The 26991-nt window shown below is 38.6% G+C and overlaps 1 protein-coding gene across 3 annotated transcripts; it reads right to left on the bottom strand.

The window, feature by feature from the left end:
- Positions 1-255: 255 nt before the first annotated feature.
- TEX11 (testis expressed 11) lies at positions 256-26991 on the bottom strand. 3 transcript variants are annotated; one of them, XM_066202492.1, is made up of 29 exons: positions 26910-26991; positions 26625-26812; positions 24638-24722; positions 23358-23437; positions 22710-22790; positions 22508-22627; positions 21501-21581; positions 19220-19305; positions 17856-17913; positions 16987-17082; positions 15466-15547; positions 13703-13781; positions 12871-13022; positions 12072-12157; positions 11039-11176; positions 10651-10753; positions 9466-9590; positions 8640-8725; positions 8458-8511; positions 8247-8287; positions 7570-7656; positions 6426-6496; positions 5745-5861; positions 4825-4897; positions 4309-4458; positions 3190-3298; positions 2140-2260; positions 1616-1780; positions 256-585 (listed from the first exon to the last, which is right to left on the bottom strand). In XM_066202492.1, exons 1-29 carry the CDS (start codon positions 26938-26940, stop codon positions 514-516), a joined length of 2817 nt encoding a protein of 938 aa, XP_066058589.1. In that variant the 5' UTR covers positions 26941-26991; the 3' UTR covers positions 256-513. The 3 variants fall into 3 exon arrangements, with proteins under 3 accessions (XP_066058589.1, XP_066058590.1, XP_066058591.1); XM_066202493.1 differs by lacking the exon at positions 1616-1780; XM_066202494.1 differs by lacking the exons at positions 256-585; positions 1616-1780; positions 3190-3298 and having other exon boundaries at positions 2152-2260.

Raw genomic sequence — 26991 nt, 5'->3', positions numbered from 1 at the left:
CTGCAGCTTCTTCCCTGAGCTCAGCACTGCTGGTTTTCCTATTCCAAGGGACTGTGAAACCAGCAAACCGCTCTGAATTCTTGTGCCCACTGAAATGGACTGGAAACTAAACAATCTGATAAATATTTATGCAGCAAGGCAGCTATGACAACCAGAGGAGATGAAATACTTTTTAAAGATTTTTATCACACTCGCTGCCATTTGCTACTAAAACCAGATATTTAAACCAACCTGTTACACAACAGCAGAGGCATCTCATGTAAAAGTTAAATATTTATTTCTAACAGTTAAATAGCTCCAGAGAATGAAAATTATTGCCTAGAGGAAAACAATTACATTTACTGAATAAACGCTTCCTAAAAAGTACAGAACTTCTTTGCCAACAACGAGAAGATTCTGGTTTCTTTTCCACTGCCCCCATGGCCCTGTGCCTTCACAGAGCTAACAGCCTCTCATTCAGCACAACGTTTCCAAGAGAGACTGCTTTCCTTTGTTTTGTAGTTGTGGCTGTCATTATTCTTCATTTGGAATAAATCCTTTTGCTCTGTCCAGCTTGTCCAGAACCTCACTATAAAGGCCGACCATCTGGAGAATATGAGCATCACAGTTGTCAACAAGGATGGATAAAAATGTATCAATCAACGAAGTGACAGAGAACAGAACCAAGGGAATGGGAGACTACCACCGGCTTCTAAACCTAAAATTTCAAACTCATGGAAAAATTCTTGGCACAGGTTTAAATTTAATGGTCTAGAAAAAAAAAGATCAGTGTAACCTAACAAAAGTGGTTTTATTTGCAGTCATAAAGCAGAGTTTATATCTGAGTCTTAGTGCATAAACCTATTCATCAAATCACAGATGTTGGGAGCTGATGTTGAGGGTGGGAATGACTTCTTACTGTCAGCTCTTATTGTCTTAACTGATGCATTTAAAATGGTGTAAGAGCTACAGCCAACCCCTTGGTTGCTCAGCTTGTACACAAGAGAATGAATGGTGACACCAGCCAGGCTGCACTGGGGTCTGGGCTGCAATCTAGACAGGAGCAGCAGCTAAAAGCTGTAGAAAGAAGCTTCCTTGTGATAGAGTGAGAAGAAGTGTCATTGCAAAGTGTCACCTACAAAGGTGCTAGCCTGGAGATTTCTCCCTCATAGGAAGTGGCTGAGCTGCACCTGAGAAGATGAACTTTAGTGATTTTCTTCACACCATCTTAAGCCCTATTTATAAGACATTAGATTATACTAGGAACCAAGCTTGAAAGTATTCATATAACAACTGATTTAAGTAAACTGGTTCAGCACCTTGACTTTAGTTAAAGCAGGCAAAGGTACAAGGTTCTCCCATGGCCACAAAGAGTCAGAAGTTTATTTCCAGTGACCCACTTACATCATCCTTCCAGTAAAGGAATGCTATGTTATTCTCTCTATTGTCCATGAAAACTTTTCTGGCCTCGCTTTGAAAAAAGTCTCTTAGCACCAGGCTCCCCCAAAATATTTAGATACCATGATTCTCTTGAGACTCTAAAGATCATCAGCAGTGGTTTCTTCACCAGGTCCACATCTCAAATTCAAGCCAGACATCCAAACCCATATCCTCAAATCCCCCTGTGTACACTTACATGGCCTTCATAGCTTTTCCTCAGGGATCCTAAGTGATTGAGGAAACGCATTGCCAATGCACACCACTGCTCAGCCTCCTTGTATTTACCAACAGTATACTGAAATATTCCTGTATTCCAGGCTCTTGTCATCAACCAAAGGACCTCCATCTCTGGGTAAGTATCCTGAGGTAGCAAACAAGCAGCAGTACCTCATCAGAAAATAGAATCTTCACTTCAAAACTGACAAGCCAGGAGTGTGCTAGAGTTTAATTTTAGCATAAGAAAACAGTTGGGTTTTTTCCTCCTAAGCAAAGGGAGAAAAAGCCCTTACAACACCCAAGGAAACAGGTAATGCAGCCCTAAATATCCAAAAGACATTTCTTTAGAGGTAATTTCTTCAGTCTTTTACTGGAGAAGTCTTAGCAGCTCCACATATAACACTATGCAATGTTCATTTCACTAACGATTCTCAATCTAATGAGAATTTTTTTCAAAAGTGCTCAGGATCATCTCCCAATCTCTTGGTTTCCTGCTCAACTTACTGTGCTGCTGATTACACTCAGAGCATCTTCAAAGTAGTCCCACACATCCTGCAGCACACAGGTTTCCAAGTCTGTCAGTCCAGTAGGCAAGGACATGTTAATCAAACTGCGTAAGCATTTGCTGAGGATTGAAAGAGAGCAAAAGAGGGAACATTAAACACCATGTGCATAAAGTTAGTTTATAGTATCAGGAGCACACTGAGTTATGTCTCTATGACTGTCAGACACGTCCACCTTGGTACTTACTACACTCATATTCTTGAAACAGAAACATGCATTTTTGTACTATCAGATCTTATTCATACAAACTATGAAAAAACACAGTCAAGAGCAAATTAGTACTTAATTATTTTCATTGCTGGTCTCTAGAGTACCACAGAAGGAAAATCACAGTATTTCTTAGGGTGCTACACAAGACAACAAGAAGAAAGTACCTTTTCTAACTTCACCAACAAGAGCTACCACAGACAGCATCCTCAGAAAATCAGTAACAAATACAGGGTTCTGAAAACAGCTCTGTCTTTCTCAGTGTGAAGTGAGAAAGGCAATATCAACTGTTGCCTTTGCCAAGTGCTTATTTCAAGGAACTTGGAAAGGATAAGTAGCACATAAATATGCTAAATAAATCACATATGTACTATGTGGCAACACTAGCTTACAACTCAGAGCTTTCTTCTCAACCCTTAATTTCTCTTCATTGTCTCTGAAATACCCAGCTCACTACTGCAGAGTAACATTTGAAATTAACACCTTCCTCACAAAAAAACAACCAGAGACCTCTTCTGGATCCAATTTTCATTTTCCTTCCTCAACAGATTAATTTATTGGAAACAGGACTGTGCCAGAAAATATGCCAAGTAAACAAACTGCAGTTAAAACATCTGTTAGGCAGTCATCCTTCAGATGGACATTGGTTGGCCAGCAAGAAGTGGAACCTTGCATATAAAGTAAAACCCACTTTTTTTTTTTTTTTTTTTCAAATTGCAGGCTTTATTCCCTGTCAGCATTTTCAGTCACAGCATCATGGCAAAGATATGTGATAACACTAACCTAAATTTCACAGCATCAATGACAGCCTGCTTTCTGTGAAGGTTTAGTGCACTCTTGAGAGCTTTCTTACACAGTACAGGATACCGAGCTGGAGGTTCCATTGCTAAGGCTTCAAAGTGAATGAAAATAGAGAAGAATAAAAGATAAATTCCTGAAATCAGACTTCAATCTCATAGGTCACTAAAATAAACTACAGCATGTTGCCAGATCCCTTGTGAAAAACAACTGAAAATAGATCTGCTCAATGGGCTGGTCACAAGCTGGTGCTTCTCTCCCTGTTTCTTACCAAGTTCATCATCGGCGAGGACAATGAGGCAGAAGCACAGAAAGTTTCATAATTCACTGGTGTTTACCTCCAGTGTAGTAATACAGAAAAATTCTGGTAGGGAGGCAATGTCTAAAGAGTTTTGTTTGTCTCCTTGAGCACAAAAATCCAGATGGAAAACTTAAGCAGGAGCAGGATTTCAGAATGGTGTCTCCAGGCGCAGGAGTGTAACTCCCTCAGGGCAAGGAGAACAGAAGGTGTTTATGCAATCCTACAGGACACCCTCCAAAGACTTGCCAGGGTAGTTCTAAATGCTTCTCATCTTTCTTGGATCCTGCTCTAGATTCTCAAGCATGTTTTCATGACTAGGAGTTTGTGATGAAACTATGGCACAGTGCAGAGAAGTGCTATTTACAAACTGACTATAAAAACTTTTAAGTTGAAACTTAACGTTACCTTAGTGGCTTAAATATACCTAAAGTATCTATCCAAAGTCCACAGCCCAAAATTTCTGTTCTGGGGCATGAACCCAGTGAGGGTCATTCTCTGGTCTTTGCCAGTTTGGAACACGTAAAAGTTTATCTGAAAAACCCTTTCCAAGTTTACAAGGTATATGTGTCTCTAGAAATGGAAAGATTTCACAACTTTCTGGTTCATCACCCATGTCATCTGTCATTTCAAAACACAGCTCTCCTAATGTTGCTGAGATCCTAAGCATCTTTGCTTCAGGACAAAATATACATGGTTAGACCCATTTTGTTGCACAATACATGATAATCCTGGTCACCTCAAAAGATCAGGAAAAAGAAATGAAAGTGCCTTTTTGTGACCTGAAGATCTATAGAAGTCCTTACATGCAATGATTTCAAGTGTCTTGATCTCTATTTGTGGTTGCTCCCAAACTGACTCCATAAAACTGTGAAGTGTTGGATCATTGAGTTTGGATCTTGCTTCAAATTCGTAAAGCAGCAACAACGTGTCTGTTGGGTCTTTAGCAAAATCTCCTACAAAAGAGACAGGATTGCCTGTATGTAATGATGAATTTTCTCAAAGCCACACGGTGTACTATAAGGTAATTTTTGCTTCCAACAGGCAGGAAAACCATCAAGGTACTCAGACTTAACAGTAGAGCTAGTGGAATTTGCCATTCAAGGAATACCGACTGGAATTTTTCTATCAATATCCGACCAAAAAAAGTGAACTATGCATCTGCTGAGCTAACAGTCACTTATCACCTCAGCTTCTATCCTATTGTCATCTACCTACTCCAACAACCTCCATCTGACACAGCAATTCCACATGCTCTGTATTCTTCACTAATATTGTGACTAAGAGTTACATGTGCTTAAAATGCACACTTTGTGGCTTACCTGTTAATTTCAGCACCTTCCATACCTCCTTGCACGTCTGAAGATGTTGAAGGGCCTCACTAAAAAGCTCTGTCTATTTTATAAAATTTAAAAAGTTATTTTTATCATAGTTTTAAAAGCAAAAGGAATAATTATGTCAGAACTAACTACAAAAAAAAAAAATTAAGAATCAGCCTAGTCAGAAATTCACCCCTACCAGTTATTGGGGTTTTGGGGTTTTTTTTTTCTCTTTTTCAAAGACCTCTTCATCTCAGACAAAGCCACTTCACACTGAATGTTTCACTGGCCCAGAAAGAACCATCCATGTTCCTAAGGGACATGACTGTTTTAGCTCCCAAACATAAAATAGTGTTGTTGAGACTGACAAAGCACTAAATGCCACAACACAAGTTGCTGTGCATTGCCCTCCACAGCATCTCCTACAATCACTCTATACCAGACCTCTGTACTTCCTTCACAACCTCTGTGTTTTCCTTAATCTTCTTATACACAATGCCCTCTTCCTCCCACCATGAACAGATGTACGCATAATAAAATAAATTTTTTAAAAAAAAAATAGTGAGTTTTATCACAACCACGGTGGTAACTACTTTTAGCAACAGCAGTAATTGTCTTTCTGACTAACCCACATTCAGCAGCAGACTCCTTACAGTATGTATCTTGTAGATTGAAATTCCTCTCAGAAGATACTGCCATGACCCTTTATTGACACAAACCCATTCAAACACACCGAACTATTTTACAGAAATCCTGCATTTACCATTTTCTGAAAAGGTGCATCAAGCACCTTTGAAATGAAATATTCCTTTGCTCACATTCTCAATATCCTGTTCTGAGTGAAAAAATTAGGACTTCCAAATCAAAAGGAAAAAAAATGCTACACTGGTACATTCAGAAATAGTTAACAGGCTTTGTCCTACCTGTTCTGAAGGTGTTACTTGTTGTCTCCCCATCTCCAGATCAACTGCAGCTGCCATTAACAGGCATGTCTTCTGAGCAATTAGAACAGCTTTGTCAGAGGGACAAAACTGGGACAACTGACACCAAAAATAGGAAAAGGTAATGAGAATTTTACCCATATAAAGCAATTTGCTTGTGAACAGGTGATTGCTGGCCCTCCTCTATGACACTTGCATGAATCAGTCATGAGTAGTATATATTCATATTGTAATTTTACTTGTACAATTACACAAAAGGATTATTTAAAGTGTAAAGCAGAGTCGGAGTCCCCTCTCTCCAAGCACACATAAAACTGACAGTGTTGTTAGAAAGGTTTACCTTTACCTGCATAAAGATAAGAACTCAAGTACTTAAGATGTTTGTACTAATGATACAGTTTACAAACATCAGAAACCATTTATTTTAGAAACTTCTCATTGAAGACTTAAGTTTCTTACACTCTTAAGAAACGGAATGTAAAGTATGACAATAATGCACACATTTTATAATACAAGTCAATCTCCTTGTGACAAAAATGCTCCATCTTCAGAGCACACAAGCATATCTCCATGGAGATACCCAAAGCATGGATGTGACTTCTAGAAGAACTAGATAGATGAAAATATTCCTCAATTAGAAACACTATTAGCAAGAGTAAATACCTTGAAAGACAGTACAAAAAAATCCCTCATCTTTTCAGGGCTGTCCTTGAACTGTACAGCTAAGTTCCAAGCTAACAAAGACATAAAAATAGAGACTAGAATAAAAATCTGCAGTGCTACATGTGTGCCCATCGAATCTCTAGCAACTAGCAGCTCACATCTTACAATTCTATTTCTGAACCAATATGTCATTTTAACACCAGCAAGAAATACTGTTACTAGTGATTTGTTAAAATAGCTAATTCATGCTTTCAAATTTTGCCTTGATAATTTCACCACAACCAGAAACCCTTTCTAGCACACACCCTGCCAACAAAAGCATGAACTGGGAAAAGCATTTTCTTATATTAGTTAACAAAGCTAGGACATGAGTGGAAGTGTTGAACAGTATTCCCAAGACAAACAAAAGAGAAAAAAGAAAAAAACCCACAACATCTTGAACCATTCCCTCATTTTACCTCAGCAAGGTCAAGTACATGGCAATTAAGCACACAATTCTGAGTAATAAATGGATGAGCATCTAAAGGCAATCAAATTATTTATGTATGAGAGCTTGACCCAATTAAATGTTTAGGTTCTACAGCAACTTTCACATTAATTTATTCTATAGGACACGGTTTTTTGTAGTGTCTGAATTGTTTATCCAGTGAGTGAGAATGCTGCCTTGGAAAGGTCATGATTCCATTCATGCTCGTGTCACTGTATTCGACCTCTGCTGCTCCTCCCCCTCCCTTGCTACTTTATTGGAGCACAGTTACACTGTGAGGATGTGTGCAGAAGCAGATGTCTTCTGATACTGATTGCAACTGTTTTCTCTCCTATATGCTCTGACAGAAGCAAGAATCTGAAAAATTGGTTCAGCTCATTACCCTATGCTTGTATTTTTATTTATGGACAGCAAATGCACTAATCCTTTACCAAAACAGTGTAACAAAGACTACAAAATGAGGATCCAGAGACAGCACTATGCACAAAGCTTAGGGCAGCCCCATGGGAGCTGCATTTCCCACTAGGAACCACTTTATCTGTGATAATATTTGCTGTTTGGATTTCAGTCTCTTGTTCAAGGCAAACTCCAGGGCTGCTGATTTAAAGGACCAATAAAGACAGAGGAGATTCTGTTTAGATTTTGAGAGTAACCTACCAACTTTTCTAAACCAGTGAGCTTCGAGGATCCTCATGTCCCCTGTAAATTTCTCTTCTGTGAAAGTCTCACCAAGTTTCTTGTGAGCTGCAGAAAACAGGTAATTCAATATGAAAGTACCACTTTTAGAGCAGAATAAAAACATTTCCAAGTCTAATCCAAATACTACAAAACAGAGGTTTCCAAAACACCCATGTAATTCCTGATGAAGACTTACTCTCACAACTTAAATTCAATATTCCTCAGAAAACCCTACAAAAAACAGCAAAAGGTACCTCAAACAGCACTTTAGAGAAGATGCCAACAAGTACCACTCTTCTAAGTTTACTGACACTGAAGTCTAATGCAAAGGTGTTTTACTTAATTTCGCAAGAAGGGGGTTTAAATTTAATTATAAATTTGAGGCTTTTCTTCTAGGAACCTTTTATTGATTTAATTCTACTCTTAAATCCCGTCAGCAGTGCTGCAAGTTTTTGAGAGCAAAAATCTGTGGCACTGAGATCCAACTTCACAATACTATTGAATCTCCAGCTTTAGTTTTCACTGATTTCACTGGGAAGTTGAGAGCCTGGACTGGAATAAGGAGTTTAAATATTTAATTGGTATGGATCGAATCGTATCATAAAATGTTGACACATGGAAGAACTCCAGAAAATGCAAATAAAACAAAAACATACCCAAGTTCAAGTAAGTCAGTATTGAGTTGATATCTTCATCTCTAGAATGGAGAGAAAATTTAGGTTTAAAAAATGGATAAAAATGGATAAAAATGGAAACATATTATCTACGCTGGAATATATTTTGCAGTTATGGATAGATCAAAAAACCCCGACAGAAAATCTGAACAACATATCCACAATAAGAAAACTGGTTTTCAAACAAACCCACCTTTTCTCTGCATTTTCTGCCATGACTTTTGATAACATCAGACGGACCAAACATCTAAATATGAGAAAAACAAGAAAAGAAAAAACAAGATTTATTTTTTCAATCGTGTACTTTGCCCTGATTTTCCTGAAAGGATCCCACTTTTTTTCCTTATGCTTCTTGTAAGTATATTGAATTCTTACTTTAAGGCAGCAAATAATTGTTGGCAGTCTTGTAAATGTTCAGACAAATACTCCAAAGCTTTGATAGCCACAATTTGTTGGTCATTCTGAAAAGAATTAAAACACATTTTGTATATACTGCACTACCTCAGTTACCACAAAAAAACCCAAACCAAAACAACAACAAAAACTCAAACAAAAAACAAACCCCAAAGCAACCACATATTCCAAGTCTGTGCAGTCCAGTAGCAGGAAAATGAACAAAGGACTATGCACAGAATTGCCTGAGAGTGCAGAGAGAGCTCTAAAGGAGAGATCATATGATTCCCTGCACAAAGAGCCTGTGGCAAGAGCAGAACTAGCACAGGTTGGTAAGGCTTTCATGCCTCACAGGGCTGGGAACAAAGCCCTGATAGCCTGAAATGCAATCAGCCAGCTCAGGCCACCAAGCAAGAGGCAAACAGGAGGGACAAAGGACTTCCATCATGGATTTATGTGTATTTTATACACCCTTCTCACATCAAAGATCAAATCCTAAAGGCAGAAGACATAACTTTTTGCTAAGGAGAATTTTAGAGAAATACACAATGTAATATCCAGATGCCAACATTTATAATTGAGAATTCTTTATTTTTCTGTCAAAATTTTAAAAAATACCCCTTCTTTCGACATGAAAATAATTTCTGCTTTGCATTACACAACACATTTGAACTAGACCTTTGTTGTGGAAGCATGAAATACTAAGAAATCCATGAAATACAGAGAAATATTAAAACTAGGCCAGGTTAAAGGGGTTACAGCTGTCCTACTTATATCAATAAAGCAAAGACAACATTATCTGCTCTACCTCTAAAGCAATTTGGGCAGCTAAACTCAAGAGGTTGCTGCCTGTATTTTTATCCATTCTCAGCTTGTCTTCGTGTTCTGATGGCTTTTCTGCTAGCTTCCCTATTTCAATAACTGCTTCCATAGCTGAAAGAGACAGAGGTAAAGATATAACATTTTTATAGAAGCAATTGGAAGGTGGAAAGTTCTACTGTTTCAATGATTTATGAAAGGCTGTAATTTTTTTTTTTAAATGAAAAGCCAAGACAAGAAAACCTGACCATACCAGCACTTCTCCACAAATATGCATTTCTTCCTAGGGAGGTGGCAAAAAGCTTTCCAAGCTACTAATCTAAGGAAACAAAGATGCCATACAAATGATACTCATCTCACATACTTAATTTTGTTCTGCTAAGTAACTGTTTGTTACCAAAGACAGAAGACTTTCTCTAATACATTGTCTGGGCAGCATTCCAAGCTCCCACATCTTGGCTTATGCTAAGGGTGCCACTGCTTTTATGTTCACACTGTGCTGTGTTTCCCACTCTATATTATGTGAACAAATTATGCTGTCAATAAAAGTTGTATAGAGAATAATTAAATGGCAGAGAACTCATTGGAAAATAAGCTCTGCACATTACTCTATTCTAAGTAACTATAGACTGTATTTCTCAATTTTCATTACTTGAGCTAAGATCCTCATTAAAATATGAAACAGCAGAACTCATTATAAAGAAGAAAGAGGCTACAGAGATACAACATTCTGTAAGTCATCTCAATAATTCATGTATTTTTTGGTAACTTCAGGCTCCAGCTGTCCAGAGAAATTAAGAGCAGCAATAATGGTTCCCTTAAGGTTCAAATTGTATATGCATATTAAAAAGTATGGAATGATTCTTACCCTGGGATGGTACTATAGCTTCTGCCCATGAGAGGATTATCCTCCCTAGGCAGAGGCTCAATCCAAACAAAATCAAATATAGCAATGGACTCTGCCTCTTATATACTGTGTGAAAAAAAAATCCCACTTTTACAACTTAAAAATATTTAAAATCTACAGCCCGACATTTTCAATTACTTCAGGGATCCTTCTTCTAGCTACTCGCTGTTGTGTCTTTCTCAAGATGAACAGTCCAAAGTTGCTCAGTATTTTTTAATATATTTGGCACTTCTCCATGTAGTGGACCCTTTAACTTTCAAGCTGTACCTTTATCAGAATCATTCTCCATCACTGCAATCTTATAGACACAGAATTTAGTAAAGATGCTGTTTGGATCACACCTCTCTGCTTGTTTAACTGCCTCTTTAGCCTATTCACAGAAGAGATTAAAGGAAATCAGCACAACATCACCTTGAAATTAGTATATAATTTGCAATAGAAAATCAATAAAAAGATACACAAAACGTTAATGGTTTTGTTGATATTTACAGAATAACTCAAGATGTTTGACAGGCCAACATCTGCCCTTGAAACAAAAATGATGAGACCAGAAGACAGCATCAAAGGCTGAAAAGAAAGAGCCAATTCCTCAAAAATAAAGGCAAAAGCAATGCAAATAAAGACATAAGTATGCCTACATATGTACTAAATATACCTTGTCAACTTGTTTCAGATGAAGATAGCAAGAAGCCATGTTCCTCTGCAGCTTAGCCAAGTTCTGATCTATTTGCCCAGGTGTATAGAAGCTGACAGAGTAATTGTACCAGTGAAGGGCTTCAGAATAGTTTTTCTCCTAGAAAATATAGAAATAAAATAAAACCCAAAAAAACATGGCCATATTTGGGTGATTAAACTGTCTGTCTTCCCATTTTTTTTTTTTTAATGAAAGATTTAGACAGTCAAATATATTCTAGTGCAACCTCCAGGTTGTTCCAGGTGCAGAATCCAGCACTTTCCTTTGTTAGATTTCATACAGTTGGTGAGTGCCCAGCCCTCTAATTTGCCTAGACACTGTGAGAGACAGTATGCAAAGCTTTACTGAAATCCAAAGAGATGACAACAACTGGCTTCAGCTGATCAACAAGGTGGGTGACCTTGTCCCAAAAGGAAATCAAGTTTGACAAGCCGGACGTCCCCCTCATGGACTAGTGCTGGCTGTGACCAATGACTGCATTGTCCTTCAGGTGTTTTGCAATAACTCCCAGAATAATCTCCATAATTTTACCAGGCACTGAAGTGAGACTGACAGGCCTGTAGTTTCCAGGGTTGTCCTACTTGCCCTTCTTGAAAACTGGGATAACTTTTGCCAGCTTGCAGCCAACTGGGACATCTCCAGATTCCCAAGACCATTCAAAAATCATAGAGAAGCCTCACAGTGACACCAGCCAGTTCTTTGACTACTCTTGGACAAATTTCTTCAGGTCCCATAGCCATATAGGAATGAGCTGGAGCAGGAAGTCTTACATTAACTGTTCCCAGGCACAAACCTTAAGATGAGGCTACCTGAAACTTGATTTTGTAATTGAAAACAGCACCCAGATGGACGAAAATAAAACTAGTGCCAGCTGGAACAAGGCTCTTAGTAACAGTTTGCAGTCTAACCAAAAATAGACATATCAAAGAGGTCAGGAAAAAAAAAAATTCATTTTCACTGATATAAATAAAAACACTACTGTTTGGTCCCAAACCTCATAATGTTTGGCAGCTCTGTCCCACAAGATGATGTGCAGCCGATTCAAGGTTTCAGGCAACAGCTGTTTTCCAGTATAATGACCTGAAAAGATACTGCAAATCATCACTTTAAAAGGACTTTACAAAGCACACTAGGAAGCATCTAAGAACTATTCTACAGCCTGCAACAAAAAACAGGGACATAGCAATAGTTTCAGCTAGGAGCCAGTTTATGTATGAAAAAAAGAAAAAAAAAACAACCCAAACCAACCAATCAAAACCCAAAAAAACCCAGTGGGTAAGAGAAAAATATTTTCATGTTTGAACAATGTAAATGTAGCTCTTGCTCCTAGCTAGATACAGCATGAAATAGGATGTTTTGCAGCAGATCTGACAGTCAAAAAGTACTACAGTGCTACAGGTGCAACAGACCTGAAAAACAAACTGTTATCCAGCTGCTCAAACAAGGATATTCAACCTATCTTATATTGCCAAACAAAAATAAATTGGGCTGGATTGAGAAAGTATTAACATTACACAGAACTCCTGATTAATATTTCTAATCCCGCATGTATCAGTCACACACAGTCTACACTAGGAAGGAGAAATTGCTCCAGCAAATCAATTTAACCCTGAGCTTGATCGTGACTGTCGTTCAATATGGAAGTCGAGAGTTGCCAAGTAAAAGCAACATAACGGAAAACAGACACAGAGAAAGAAAAATAAGAATAAGCAAAAAAAGGGAAAATTAGAATGCAAGACCTTAGCCAACTACATCCAGCTTTCAGTAAACAGCAGTAAAAGATGGATACAGACCTATAATAACTTCTTCAATCTTTTGCTTAGCGAGCAGCTCCCTCTTATTCTGCAACAGGAACTCGATGTGGAGCAGGGTAATTTTTCCAAGGTCAGGTGAAGATTCAAATCGTTCAGGAACAGATTTCAGAAAATCAAAACCAACTGATTCCCTATTCACAGAGATGCATTTTTAAGAGGCTGCACCAGAAGAGCTGTTAATTTTCCATTCTAGAGATTAACATATTCACACCATACAGCATGTTTGTCATTCAATCACACCGACAGAACGAATCAAGGTATGAATTTGTTACAGTTCATCTATTCAATGGCAGCTTCCTCTAACCACATGCTTCTTCCACTGTATTCATAAGAGTTTATTCTTCACATTTGCATCAAGATACAAGCATATACATATATAATCATGATAGAGCACTTAACAGGGTAAAATTTCATGCCTCATTTTATTTTGCAGTAACTTGTTATCCTTCTGCTGTTTTTCCCAAGAACGATTCTAGGGCTCCAAAGTCATTCTGATGGTTGGTTAGAACAAAGATGTCAGTCTGATGATTCCAGACATATATTAAAACTACATAATGAATCTTAATCATTCCAAAGTAGGTCTACAGAACTGCAAATTGCCACTACAGTTATTTCACACCCTGTTCTGTTACTGCCACAATCAGTATCTCTTTGCTATAAAGGACAGGCTCCCTCTCAAAACCTTTTACCTTACCTCCATGAGCTTTTATTTAAAATAAAGCATCACTGTATAATAGATGTTCTTTGCTTATAAAGAAACACTCAAAAACTCCAAACATTGTGTTTACCCCACTTAGAGATGCTTTCATACCTTCCATGCTCCAGCAGCAGTTTGGCAACATTCAAACAAAAGTCTAAAGACATCTCAAGTTGTGTGAATTCTGCAAGAGCTAGACAGAACACAAAGCACTTGAGATTATATAATCAACTTAGACACTTAATTGCTCAATTTACCACTTACCTCTTACAGCTTCTTTGAAAGACAGAAACAAAACTTACAAAAAAAAAAAAAAAAAACAGCAGGCCTATAACAGATCTACAACAAATGGAAGGATAATATCTAGTGTGTTTTGACTTTCCTTTCACTGTACAGTTAATGCAGTACTACAGAAAGGTGACAGACTGACAGCTGTGGAATTTCAGTCCTGTGTCTCTTTAAACAGGAACAGCACAGGCTTTAGTAGAACAATTTTTTTGCCTCAAGCTGCCTTCTATCAAAATGTCTCATCCTTATCCAGCAGGAACAAGCTGACACTGAGGTTAGGGCTCAGGCTGTGTAGGATCACATTGCAATGGGAACCACTTCAGCACAATGCCCTTAGCATCAGCTGTTGGATTGACTGGTGCTGATAAGCAGGTATCAGTTTTACACCACTCAGATCAAGTTTTCAAATTGTTACTCTGTGCTGAAGAGTATCTATTCTATAACAGAATAGATACACTTGTAGCTTGGATGAGATCAGAGAAGGCATACACAGGGACATGACTGCAACAGTTGTTAAAAGAAACTTTTCTAAAGGAGCTGATAAAAGTGCACAACAAGATTTTTGTGAAATGCCTAAAATTTATCAGGAATCTTCACTCAAAAGACAGAGCAGTTGCAGAACATGGACACAACACTTTTCTGCCAGCCATACAAGATAAGAGACATCCACTCATTAATAAACATGCCTGAAAAACCTAACTGGAGGCTGTGTTACTAAATAACAGTCAAGTGTGTTTTGATAGGCAACTCTACCATTTCACAATTCTAACTGAAGAACACAAGTCAGGTATTGTATGTTTATTTGAAACTAAGTTTTAAATAATTGGCTGCTTGAAATCTGGCTGAAATTCTCCAGGAGCAAGTTGGAGTTACCATTTCTGCTAGTCTGACAGCATTCAAACCCCTCAGCTCTCTGAAAGAAATTCCTCATCACATCCTACATTTCTCAGATTATTCACTTCTTATGCTTTCCAACTATGACAAGTACAAAGCCTCTCTTCTTTAAGATTTCATTATTTATGAAAAAAAATTCTCTGACACATTAATTATCCTTTCTATAATAAAGTCTCCCCAAAAACTTTCTTATCCTCTCATTTCATAGCAGAATCAGCTCTGTTCAAGTAAGTGAGGAATAAGGAGAAAAGAGTTTGACTTAAATAAACTCTTGTAATACAGGTTTATAACAGCACACTGATCAGCACATGATGTCTCTTGGTCAAAATCTGCAAAATCCCACCCAGAGGACAGCCTTTCTTCTGTGCTGACTGTGTAAGTCGATGCACCTCTACCCTTATGCATATGTCTAAATAAAGTGTAGCTTTCCATTATTAAATTTTCACTCTCTTCATTCCAACAGCCTTCAGAGTCCTCCCCCTTCCCCATCTGCAGCAAGGCTGTTTAAATTAGCATCTGGATACCTCCTCTGTGAACACTGAGTACTATGTCTCACACTTCAAACCCAAAAGGACATTTAGCTAATGCAGAATCTGCCAAAAACACAAGATTGTTTCTCTGTGTATGACACAGGCAGTCTCCTTGGATATGGAGTAACATGACCTCACCATGAAACCTAGGGAGAGCTGTGATACCTGAGTTGATATCTTCATCTGATGCTCCACTTTTAAGAAGAATTTTAACTTTCAAAAAAACCCCTGCTGGATGCAAATGCTCCTGCGCAATGAAAAACAATACATTACTTGGACAGCTCTTTGTAGAACACAGATCCTGTGAGAGTACAGCACATTTATAATACAGGCAAATATTAAGGAATCACATACTCCCCACTGTAATCTTCAGCTCCATTTTAATGACTGAAGCAAGTGGTAGGCAACTTATGCAATAATTTCTTCCTAAATGCAATGTGCATCTTTATTATTTTTTTCTTCCACTGCCAAAAGACCACAAGGATAACGAAAGCAAAAGATGCAAACTTCCTATTTTGCTGTGGCCCATTTTTGATACTTTTAAATAGAAGCTGAATGTTACTGAAAGATAGAAACATTTCCTGCTTTTCTGTGTGTGATTGGCTGGATTAAACTAGAATTAATATGAGCAGATTCAAAGTAGTTTATAAAAAGAAGAAATTCAGGGGGCAACACCAGTGGGAGCAATTGAAAATAATGAGGACTGTATACTAACACTAAAACAGTGCATATTTCAGGTTCTAGAATCCCCATTTTCTTCTGGTTTTCCATATCCTCACACCATATCAAAATGTACATTACCAAAAATTATGATAAAAACACATTCTGCCTCAAATAGCTCTGCAAAAGTAAACAATAAAAGAGGATAAAGGGCTTAGATACTGTAGTGGCACATTATTTGCATTACTAAAACACACTGCCTTTCATGCTGATCTCATGAGCATATGCATTATGAGCCGTCTGTAAATTCAGGCAGCACGCAGAAACTGAACATCAGCTGCCATTTAAAACAAAATTTCATACTTAAAACTTGTTTTGTATGAAACAGAAAATGAAAATTTTTAAATGATCAACCAAAGGCAAATAGGAATTTTTCAGATTTCATTTATTCCACACTGACCTGAATAGACAGAAGCACAAAATTAATTCAAGTCTCTACGGGAAACAGAATTTTTAAAGGATCAAGAGACCTCACTGTAATGGCTGCTTAGAGATATATGAATTTCCTTCAGGGTAGCTGGTATGTTTATACCCCTCATTTTTCAGGTCTGCTTGCGTGCCTCTGCCTGGGTGTTGCTTTGGGGATCCTCCAGACAGTGAGGTAACGGAAATGATTTTACTCTGTTCTTTAGCTATGGGTTTGTGGTTGTCCCAGCTGCCTGCCTGTATCAACTCACACATCTGAGAAATCTTAGTCACACCATCATCAAAGGACCTTACTATTAACACACAGAAGGCAGGAGGACAGCTCTACTTCTACATGCAAAAAAGTATTTCTCTACAAAAATAATTTAAAAAAAGCTGGGAACACCAAAACATCCATAGGAGCATGGAAACATAAAGTCAACACAACTCAATCTGTTGTCAAGGATGACACACAGGTGATTAATGTGGTCTATATTATCATGTCAATAAAGGCTTGAGTTTAATCTATTTCAATCTTGAAATAGAGCAAAAAACTACTACCTGATTAGCCAAGCTTATGGCTTTCAAAGCGTTGTCCAGGTACTGACTGCAATCCCACTCAAAATAGGCTATGGCTAACAATCGCAGCGTTTTAGCCTGGGAACAAAAAAATGGTCACATAAGAACATACACATGAACACAAAAGACTTAAAATCTAAGGTCATGAAAAATAAAAGCTCTTTGAGTAAAAAAAAAAAAAAATCCTGCCTGGTATCAGAATATAAAGTGATTTCTCATTTCTGAAATGTATCCAATCTTGAAGAAATGCAGTACACAGAGGACACGAATCAACTAGAATCCAGAGAAAAACAGAAGGGTTGCAGGGAAAATCAGATAACTGGAAAAAAATAATAAAAGAAGTAATTGAAATAACAGGAGGTTCACACTTCACAGAGGAAAACAAACAAACAAAAAAGCAGGACAAAGACCTACAGGATGATGGACTTCAAATATATAAATTATTAACATAAAGAGGAAGAGATTAAAATCTTCATATCCGCAGTCAGAAGTAAAAGAATAAACTGACATCTGAATGAGACAGAGAAACATCCATGACAAATGACACAGCTCAACTCATGATGTATTGAAAGAGGAATGGAAGAGGAGATGGCCTTTCAGCATCTACTTCAGCCTCACTTTCTTCACTTTGATTTCTGTGAAATAGTAGAATCAAATGTGATTTAAGGGCGCTCATCAGTGACTGATGCTCATAACAACCGAACTTGAAACTCTGCCAAACTTCACAGCAGACTACTAAAAAGGAGACCAAGACATCACTGGGCAGGTTTGCACAGAAAAGGCAGATAATACACTGGAGTCAGTTTAACAAAATCCTCCTATTTGTAAATACAAATTTCTCTATTTCTTACCCGCATTTCTTTGCCAACAGAATTTTTCATGTCCATCTTCCCAATGTCATAACTCTGGCTATCAATGATAAATGAAAGTTAAAATTAACAGGATGACAGAGATAAATTCAGTCAGTCTTCTGATATGTGCAAAATTCCTAACCCTTCCCACTTCCTAAGGAGTTAAAAACCACATAAATCACACAAACTAATCTCAGTAGTCACTTCTACAAGAGAACAGAAAATTTTGGGGGTTTTCTACTCTTAAATTAAAAATTATACTCAATCACTTTCTTCAGCCTGTTGCAGCACATGCTGTAACATCTTCTATTCAAACATTTCAGTAGGTTTTTTTCTTCACAGAGATTTTGAAGAAGCGTTTTCTTTCTCACCTGACATTTAATATGGTAATACACAAAATCTATATATGCCTGGTGTCTAGACCACAGCACATCAACAGCAAAGACAAAATCATGTAACTCGTGATTCCCCAATCTTCTAAAAGTTAAATGGCAGAACAAAGAACCACCCAGGAGAAAACACAGTGATAATTCCACAAAACCAGATTTGATTACAAATGCTGTGAATGAAGAACTGTTAGAAAAAACAGTAACTAGGCTCTTGCTTTCTAATCTAATGTATTCTCTAACCAGGGAAATCTTAACCCACTAGATGGAGCCACACTCTTTCTCCAGATTATTATCTGCACTTTGCAAAGCTTTATTTCCTCCTCAAATTTTGTCATCAGGACTCGGTATTTAATTTTCCACAAGAATAAAATACAAAATAATCTCCAAAGCATCAGCTGTAACTAATTCTGAGCATTTCTACAAATCCTCTTTGACAACATATATGACCATAATGATTTTGAATTTGATCCGTTGCTCTTCATTTCCTTCTAACTATTTAAAAGAACAAGAAGACATAAATCACATATTTTCTGCACTGAGGCTGTGACCATGACATGAGCATACCCTTCCTGACAATCCACATTTCCTCACCCTTAGTAATACCACAGTAGTTATTTGGATCCTACCCAAACCATCTCCACCCATTCCTTTTTCACCTTGATGTTTGTTGACCTTTTTTCATCAGTCAAGGACTCTGCAGAAAACTAATCTCTTTGGAGGAAGTGCTAGGGAGAGAATTGGCAAGAACCATTGGAAGATGTCTTTCATTCCAATGGCAGGAAAATCCATGTGGGAAAACAGACACAGATTTTAGGCAAGCGTACAAGCATCTGCTCAGATAATTTAGTTCAGCTAAAATCTTGTATTCTCCCATTTTTAATGAAGCCTCTATTCTCTCTTGCTGCCCCTCTCTCCTTCACACACATTTTTACATCGCAAAAGCAGGGGGTTGTTTATTTGATTTTTGCACATTACCTGAGCCAGAAGGAGCTTTGTTCATAACTCTTCCTTTTGTAGGTTTCCACTCCAAAATTGTAACAGAGGATTGACAAGTAACAGGTCTGCAATAAAAGACTTCTGCTCCTATAATGTTCTTGTGAAACATCATTAGATCTATGGCACTCCAGTTTCAGGTTCTTTAAAATGCATTTTACTTTCAAGATATATCCACTGTTACCACTTCTGGCCTTTTGGAAGGGGATACTGAAGACGACTAAAATGGAATCATTAATTGGGTGGGAAAATCAAGTTATCATTAACCAGTCCAGGACACACAAAACAGGGAGGATTTTTGAATGAGGAACACAGAGTTCCTCAATAAATCACATTGAAAGCGCTAGAACTGTGTAAATTAAAAAAGAAAAATTAAAATTTGAGAGGTAAAACTGTAGTACTAAAACATACTATTTTTTTTTAAATAACAAAGAAGTTTTACATAATTAAGTGAAGAGGACTCTACCTGTTTCATGGAAGGCTTCTTCCCAGCATTTCTCTTTGGGGTTAAAAAAGGATATTAAGTTTCAGAAGAAAACTGCTTTTGAATGCTTGGCTATTCAGAGCTTTATCAGTCAGCTCTGACAACATCTGTTCATAACAACTTGCTTTTCCTTTGAAATGATTTGCAGCTGTCACATGTCATCCAAAGAAGAGACAAAAAAGTCTTTTTTCATGCTAGCAGGCTGCCAATATTTACATCCATTTTGCCTCTGCAGTATCTTTTTTTCCCAAATAAAAAATGACGCTTTTTGCAAGGGACTGCAGATTTCAAATTCTCAGACAAAAATGAGATGGGTAGCACAACATCTTGCATCTTTTTTTTTTTTTTTTTTTGCAATCCAGAGGCAAAAGCATAGACTAGGTATATGCATGGACACAAAAGAGATCCCTTTCAGATGTGAAACCTTATTTTTCACAGGTTCATTTGTGAACGTTTTCTTTCCAGGAGAGGTTTCCTGTACTGAGCATTGGTTCATAGACTGTCAATGACCACAATCCTCTCCAGCTAATCTCTGGTATCACACAACACAACAATCTCCCTGTCATACTCTCCAGGGACTCTTTGGTACAATGGGAGCCTGGAAGTGTTTAGGATTGAGAACTACCCAGCAGTCCAAAAATTTTGGATTCACTCAGCAATCACCAGCTCTTTCCATTTTCCTTGTTTTTTAAATGCCACTCTTTAAATCAGAAGTAAATTGTATCACTCTCTCATGATCAGAAAGCTTTACCTTGTCTGCATCAGTGCTCCTGGTTTGTGAAGAGCTTTCATCACAAGAAAATTAATATTATTTAATGAAGGAGTTCAAGCAGAAAGAATGAAATTAATTTAGAATTAAATGAGGAACAGGAATGCAAAGATCCCAGTGAACATTTTCAACAGTAAGAAGTTCTGCTCTTATGATTCGAATCAAAGCTAGACCCCTGCAACTTAGTCACTCAGATGCACTTGAACAAGGCCTGCAGATGACAAAAAGCAATGTAAAATCAGCTGGAGTTTAACTGGTTAAAAACAAATAAGCTCCAACCGTATTTCCCATATTTTTCTTTAAGAATTTGCATCTGCCCCTTTGAATTTTATTAACCGTACCAGAGAGACAGGAACAAGATGTTTCCTAAACACTGGGAAAACATGTAAGCAAATGAAAATAAATGTCAGGAAGTTTATTCTGATATAACTATAATAGACTTTTATCTTTGCAAACAAAAAGCTAATCTGCATATGATAGTTTGTTTTCTCTGTGAGATAAGAACTACAAAAACCAGAGTTTAGTGCAATGGGAAGCCTCCATTCTAGCTCTACAGTTTCATGAAGGTGAAGATTAGTACTGATGGTAGTGATACTCTTCTCTTGTCCCATCTGTACCCAGACAAATGTTCACGTGGGTACAAGATGCAATATACAAGATCAAGATGTAAAATGCAATTGGTTCTGTAGAGAGTAGGTGGTATATTCAATTTAGAAATCTTTTTGCCTTGCTTGTGACTTGTCTTCTCATTGTTTAGGAAGAGTTTATCGTTCTATTTCAAATTCTAATCTAAGAGAAGCAATAAAAAAAATGCACTTTGAAAAAAAACTCTTCTGTTTTCATGCAACATTTTTAGCAACAAAATCTCAAAGAGGCAACCAACCACAGAAGAGATCTTCAGTTCAGAATACTTTTCAAAATTCTATATGGCATATGTCATCCCTTAACATATAGAGAGGAAAGTAGGTTCTCAAAGTTTGGAATGATAAAGAAGGGAAGATTTCACTTACTTCTTTTGGCAATTTCATCAACATATCTTTGCAGCGCTGCACGCACATCACCGCTTTCTGAAAATTCCCTTGAGCAACTGCCTGAGAAAGCAGCAGAGCATGCCAACAAACTGTTAGTGTGCAACTGGTCCTTAAAATTCACTAAAAACCTCATTCTTTAAAATGGGACTCATGTTTTTTGCATGCAGTAAAGCTAGGTTTGGGATTGGGCATCTGTCCTCACAGATGTTGTAATAATTCTGTTTATTTCTCCATACTGCCAGATGATAAAGAGATCCAGGAAATCATTGCAGTCCTGAGGTAGTGTGCAAAGGCCAGAGTCATGGGACAAGATCATTCACATGTTAAAATGATACAACAGCTCAGCAAAATTTATACCACTTCTCATTTTGTCTCCATCATCTAATAAAAATATGGGTCATTGCTTTGCCCTGTTTAGGGTAGCTCCTGAGGATTTCGGAGAAAGCACTTCCCTTCCAGATACTGAGGTCAGTGGTGTGATCAACAAATGCAGGAAACTACTTTCTTTGTATTTCCACTCCTGTGTCTGCAATACTCTGTAGAATTGATAGAGTTCTCAGACACTACAGACAGGCAGAACAATCCCTCTCAAAACTTAGAATTTCTAAATTATATACTTTAAATTACAGTTATTTGCCTTGTTCTCCAGTCAAGCACAGGACACTGTTGGAACTGACCCATTTATGATTCATACAGGCAGCTGTTTATATTATCAACAGCCATGATAGCCAAATCATAAAACAACAAATCTGAACCAGAAGATATAAACATCACTGCAAGAATGACTGTGATAAATGAGGGAAATTAAAAATCATTAAACGATTGCAACACTTGAATGCAAACATGAGCTCTGCTATCTCACATCTAAGGGAAGGAAATCTATCTCTCAGCAAGTCCTCAATGCCAAGCATTCAGGTATCTAATAACTGGGCCAGAGTTTCCCTCTATACCTCTAGTGACTTATAAGGAAAACTGAGAACACATACTGATTCAGCTTGGTAAGAGAGTATTTTGAAAAGGCTCTTCTCCACATCAGCCCTGTGCACTTGAATATCTGCTTCACTTTCACTCCCCTTCCGTAACTTTGCATAGAGCTTTTCTATACTCTGGAAAACAAAGTGCAGGCATCACCCATGGAACTCACAAATAGGTGTGTATGTAAGAAATCCAAAATGGGAAAGAACTTACATTTGTGGCATTCTCTAGAAATCCATCTGCAAGACCAGCTTTTCCAATATCTATCCATCCTTTCCCAGTTTTCATAGACATCTGAAGGAGGAAATGGTAAGTCTTTTGTGAAAATGCAGACACTTTCAATAAAGGCAATGTAAGATCTCATCTCATTGTCACACCTATCTAACACAGGACAAGGGTATTTTAGCTCTGTGATTTCTGACCAGCAACTCTCACTTCTGAATGAAGCCCTGAACACTCAGAAGCAGCATGAGACTTATGGTGGCCTGCTAAACAATATTATAAGATACTGAAATAAAATAATGTCCTGCTCATAACACATTTTACCCTATGAGAAGATGAGATGCCAACCACACTGCCCAGACATTCCTAACTCCAATGGCTCAGCAAGGTATCCCTGTAAGATCCAGGTCCCACTTCAGCATATACTTTGTTTTCTTAAAAGGGAAAGAATGGGATCATCAGTCTTATCTTTCCTAAAGTGATGAGAAGAGAGAGTCAGCAATACTCCTGCCAAAACACCAGCTCTCCTTCCAGAACCAGACGTACATCTCACTCCCTTTCCAAAGCAAATGTAATAAGATTTGAAGCCTTCCCTGGGGGATCAACTGTATTTCATTACTCACCCGCAATTAGCCTTACCAAGATCTGCCTTCGAATAGTTTCCTCCGGAGGATCGCTTCCCTCACAAAGGCAAATCAGTCTGCAAGCAACAAACCTCACTGCAAGAAAACAGTGCAGGCATTCAAAAGTCTCCTTTCCTCTATTTCTTCATTTATTTTTTTTTTTTTTAGAGAAAGTCAGGCCCTGCCATATCTGAAAGACTGTTTGGCATTTTAAATCACAACACAGAAAAATCTGAAAGCTCTGAAAGGAGTCAAAGCAATCTGATTTTTTGCCAAGGTGTTTAAAATTGCTTTTCAGGCAGTAAGAAAAAAATATATATATCCTCATTAAAATACTTATTTAACAATTTAGAGAGAGTTTAAGTTAAATACGTGGTATTCAAAGACTTAATTACATTGCAGATGCTTACAGTAACATGTCTTGAAAGCCTCAAAATAGCCTTCAGCAAAATAAGGAAATGAAGTTTAATAATCTTTACAGTTTCAAAGTAAAAAGCAAAAATATTTTCAGGCCTTCCTTAGACCCATCCCCAGAGTCATCAGGGATGGAAAAGACACTACTAAGTGTACTTAAAACAGCCTCTCCCTGGCCCTTCAGCTGTGATCTGAGAACATCACACTCTACTTTGTGCCAGCTTACCCTTTTCCCTTTACCTGGTATAATTTATATGATTATACATCATTGTGACTCTAATCCCTCAAGACAAGAATGTAGGCACTGCAACGCACAGAACCACAGACAGAACACACTGAGGGAAAACACCAAAATCTCATTTCTGCTTTCCCCCAGCCCTGCTCCTGGTTCTCTTACCCACCAGCTATGCACTTGGCCAAAGCAGGTCAGAGAAAAGAGGACTTAGAATGTTTCTGTATGCAAACATGGATGAGATAGTTACATTTAAAAAAAACCAACCCAATCTCACTTGATATAAATTAAGTGACCAACAGTCTAAAATTGTCTAAAATTTACACCTATGTTATATCCATCCATTTTTAGATTTGAACCACAGTATCAAAAGGGAAATTACAGCTTCCTCTGGTCACATCACCTCTTTACTGGTGCTCTGGCATGGAAAAGGGAGTGATAAGAATGCTCTGTCACAAGACGGTTTTACATCAGGATTCTGCTTCTTGAACTCTTAATACAAGCCCACTGGTACATTTTTTCTCTTTCTACCCCACGTCTGCAAAGACTCAAACAAATCTACAGCACTACTTCAGTGCCTGTCAGCAGAGAGTTTAATTTCCATGCTACAGCACACAGAGCACATTTGGGCAGGCACAGAATGTACATACGTTTGGCTCTTTGCTCATCACTGATAACAGCACCCGTGTGTTTGGTCACAGTCCAGTTCCACAAGCTGACTGCACTCTCTTCAACCTGAAGAGGAGAATTCCACTCAATTTAATGTTGTCTTGGATGTGGATCCCATTGAAATTTACCACTGGAAAAAGAAGCATCTTTCATATGTTTCACGGGAAAGGCCTCTCCACATGTTTATGCAACTCCATTTTACACCAAAGGTGTGAGTTTTCCATAAAACTGTCACAGGATCCCACAGGGACATGCTGGACAGTGACCTGAAAACAGGCACACTGAATGGACCCGGCAGCATTTCTTCACCTAAAATCTAAAGAGGTTGGAAAAGAACTCCAAGAATCTTATCACATTTGAGAACTATCTGCAGTAAGGCTCCACTTCTTTTGCACATCAAAAAGAACACTAAGTAGCTTAATTACTTTAAATACCTACACTGGGAAACTTTTGATATTAGCAAACAAAGAACAAAGGCCACTGACTGTATACTCTTGTTAAAAAGATACAGCACTACATAAAGGCAGTAAGCTGCCTTAGCAACCCACCCTGAGGGGCTGCATTTTCCATCACTTTATTCTACTTTTCATGACAGATCTTGCCTACAAATACACTCTTGCCTATCTAGGAGACAGTTCATAGCCCCTCTTATTGAAGTGGCCAGATCACAAATTAATGATGTCTCCTTTCTTCAAAAATAATTATGCCAACTGATTCAGGAAGAACTGAAGGATACCACTTTTATGCTCTTGTATTTCTTCACACACTGTACTAATGACACTTTCTGTTACAACACTTGCTAACTTATCTTGCTCCTTGTTGGAAACTTAGGAATTCCAAAAGCAGTGTTTCTTAGCTGACAATTGCTACTGATTAAAGGTCTCTTAAAAAGTACTTTTAAGTACTTTCTAAGTACTCCTCTAGTAGAAATAAACAGAAGGAAAAACCAAACATTATAACCAACCACCTGATAGACTTTTACAAGGACTGAAAATTAGTACTTCCAATATAATATTGTGTACTGGAATACTGTTTACCAGGCAGTTAAAATTACATGTTTGCTTGTTTTCTTCTTCCTCGGGTTATCTGCTGTCATGATGGGAATCCAGAGACAGGGTGAGAAGGACCTCTCCTCTGATCCTGTACCAAATTCTTAATGCATCAGTGCTCTCTGTTTCTATTTTTACTTGAAATTACAATTAGATACTACTAGTAATTTGAAATAATAAATACCTTAACATCATTAGTAACTTTTTCCATTAGTATCATAGAATGGTTTGGGCTGGAAGTGACCTTTAAGACCACCCAGTTCCAACCCCCTGTCACAGGCAGGGACACCTTTCACTATCCCAGGTTGCTCCAAGCCCTGTCCAACCTGGCCTTTAACACTCCCACAGATGGGGCAGCCACAGCTACTCTGGATAGCCTGTGCCAGGGCCTCCCCACCCTCACAGTATCTTACTAATATCCAACCTAAATCAACTTTCTTGCAATGTAAACCCATTTCCCCTTTTCCTGTCACTTCCAACTCTTGTCCGAAGCCCTTCTCCAGCTCTCTCGGAGCCCCTTTAGGCACCGGAGGTGCTGTAAGGTCTCCCCAGACCCTTCTCTTCTGGCTGAACACAGTCTGTCTTTCCCAGCAGAGCTACTCCAGCCCTTCAATCACCTTCTTGGCTTACTCCAGCAGGTCCACATCCTCCTGATGCTGGTGGCCCCGGACCTGGACATCACATCCAGGTGGGGACTCATGAGACAACGACAAACACACTTTTACATTCAGGATCATCATTTCACACTGACTTTTTAAAATGACATTTCCCACTTTATTTTGGACTTTCACGCTACTGGGGGGAACTACGAAGAAATTAACTCTTTTTACATTTCGGAAGTGCTACTCGTTCAGCTTCACCGCAAAGCGTGGGAAGCAGCAGCAGCAGCAGCTGGTGTTCACGGAGCTGCAGCACCAACCTGGGCCAGGGCTGTGGGCCGTGAAGCACACGCACCCCCCGTTTCTCCAGACGGGCTGGGAGCGGGGGGCTCTCCCTCCGCCACCTTCCCATCCTCTTCAGAGATGCTCCCCGCCGTCTGGAACAGCTCCTCGGTGAGGGCCGCGATGCGGGACGGCACCTCTTCCCTCAACAGCTCCCGCACCAGCGCTGTAAGACAGGAGGACAGCGGGGCGTGACACACAGCCCGACACCAGCGGCCAGTGGCGGCGCTAACCGGGAAGGGAGAGCCCGCCACCCGCGGCACCTTCCAGAGCCGCCACCCGTGGCCCCGCCATGACCCCTGAGGGGGAGCCCCGTCAGCGCCGCGGGACGGGAGCGGCGCCCCC

This window comes from Chamaea fasciata, unplaced genomic scaffold (genome assembly GCF_029207755.1).
Source record: "Chamaea fasciata isolate MVZ Bird 193981 ecotype frontalis unplaced genomic scaffold, bChaFas1.0.hap1 SCAF_22, whole genome shotgun sequence".
NCBI lineage: Eukaryota > Metazoa > Chordata > Aves > Passeriformes > Sylviidae > Chamaea > Chamaea fasciata.
Note: the sequence above shows the minus strand (reverse complement) of the source record. Positions and strands in the feature narration are given on the sequence as shown.

Excerpts from the sequence above, each read along its gene's own strand:
- TEX11 (XM_066202492.1), bottom strand. The coding sequence starts at position 26,940 with ATGGCGGGGCCACGGGTGGCGGCTCTGGAAG. Across the intron at positions 13,023-13,702 it reads CTGCTGCTGGAGCATGGAAG|GGAATCAGTTGGTTTTGATT; the intron begins GTATGAAAGCAT and ends CTCTGTGAATAG. Across the intron at positions 12,158-12,870 it reads GATTGAAGAAGTTATTATAG|GTCATTATACTGGAAAACAG; the intron begins GTCTGTATCCAT and ends GTATCTTTTCAG.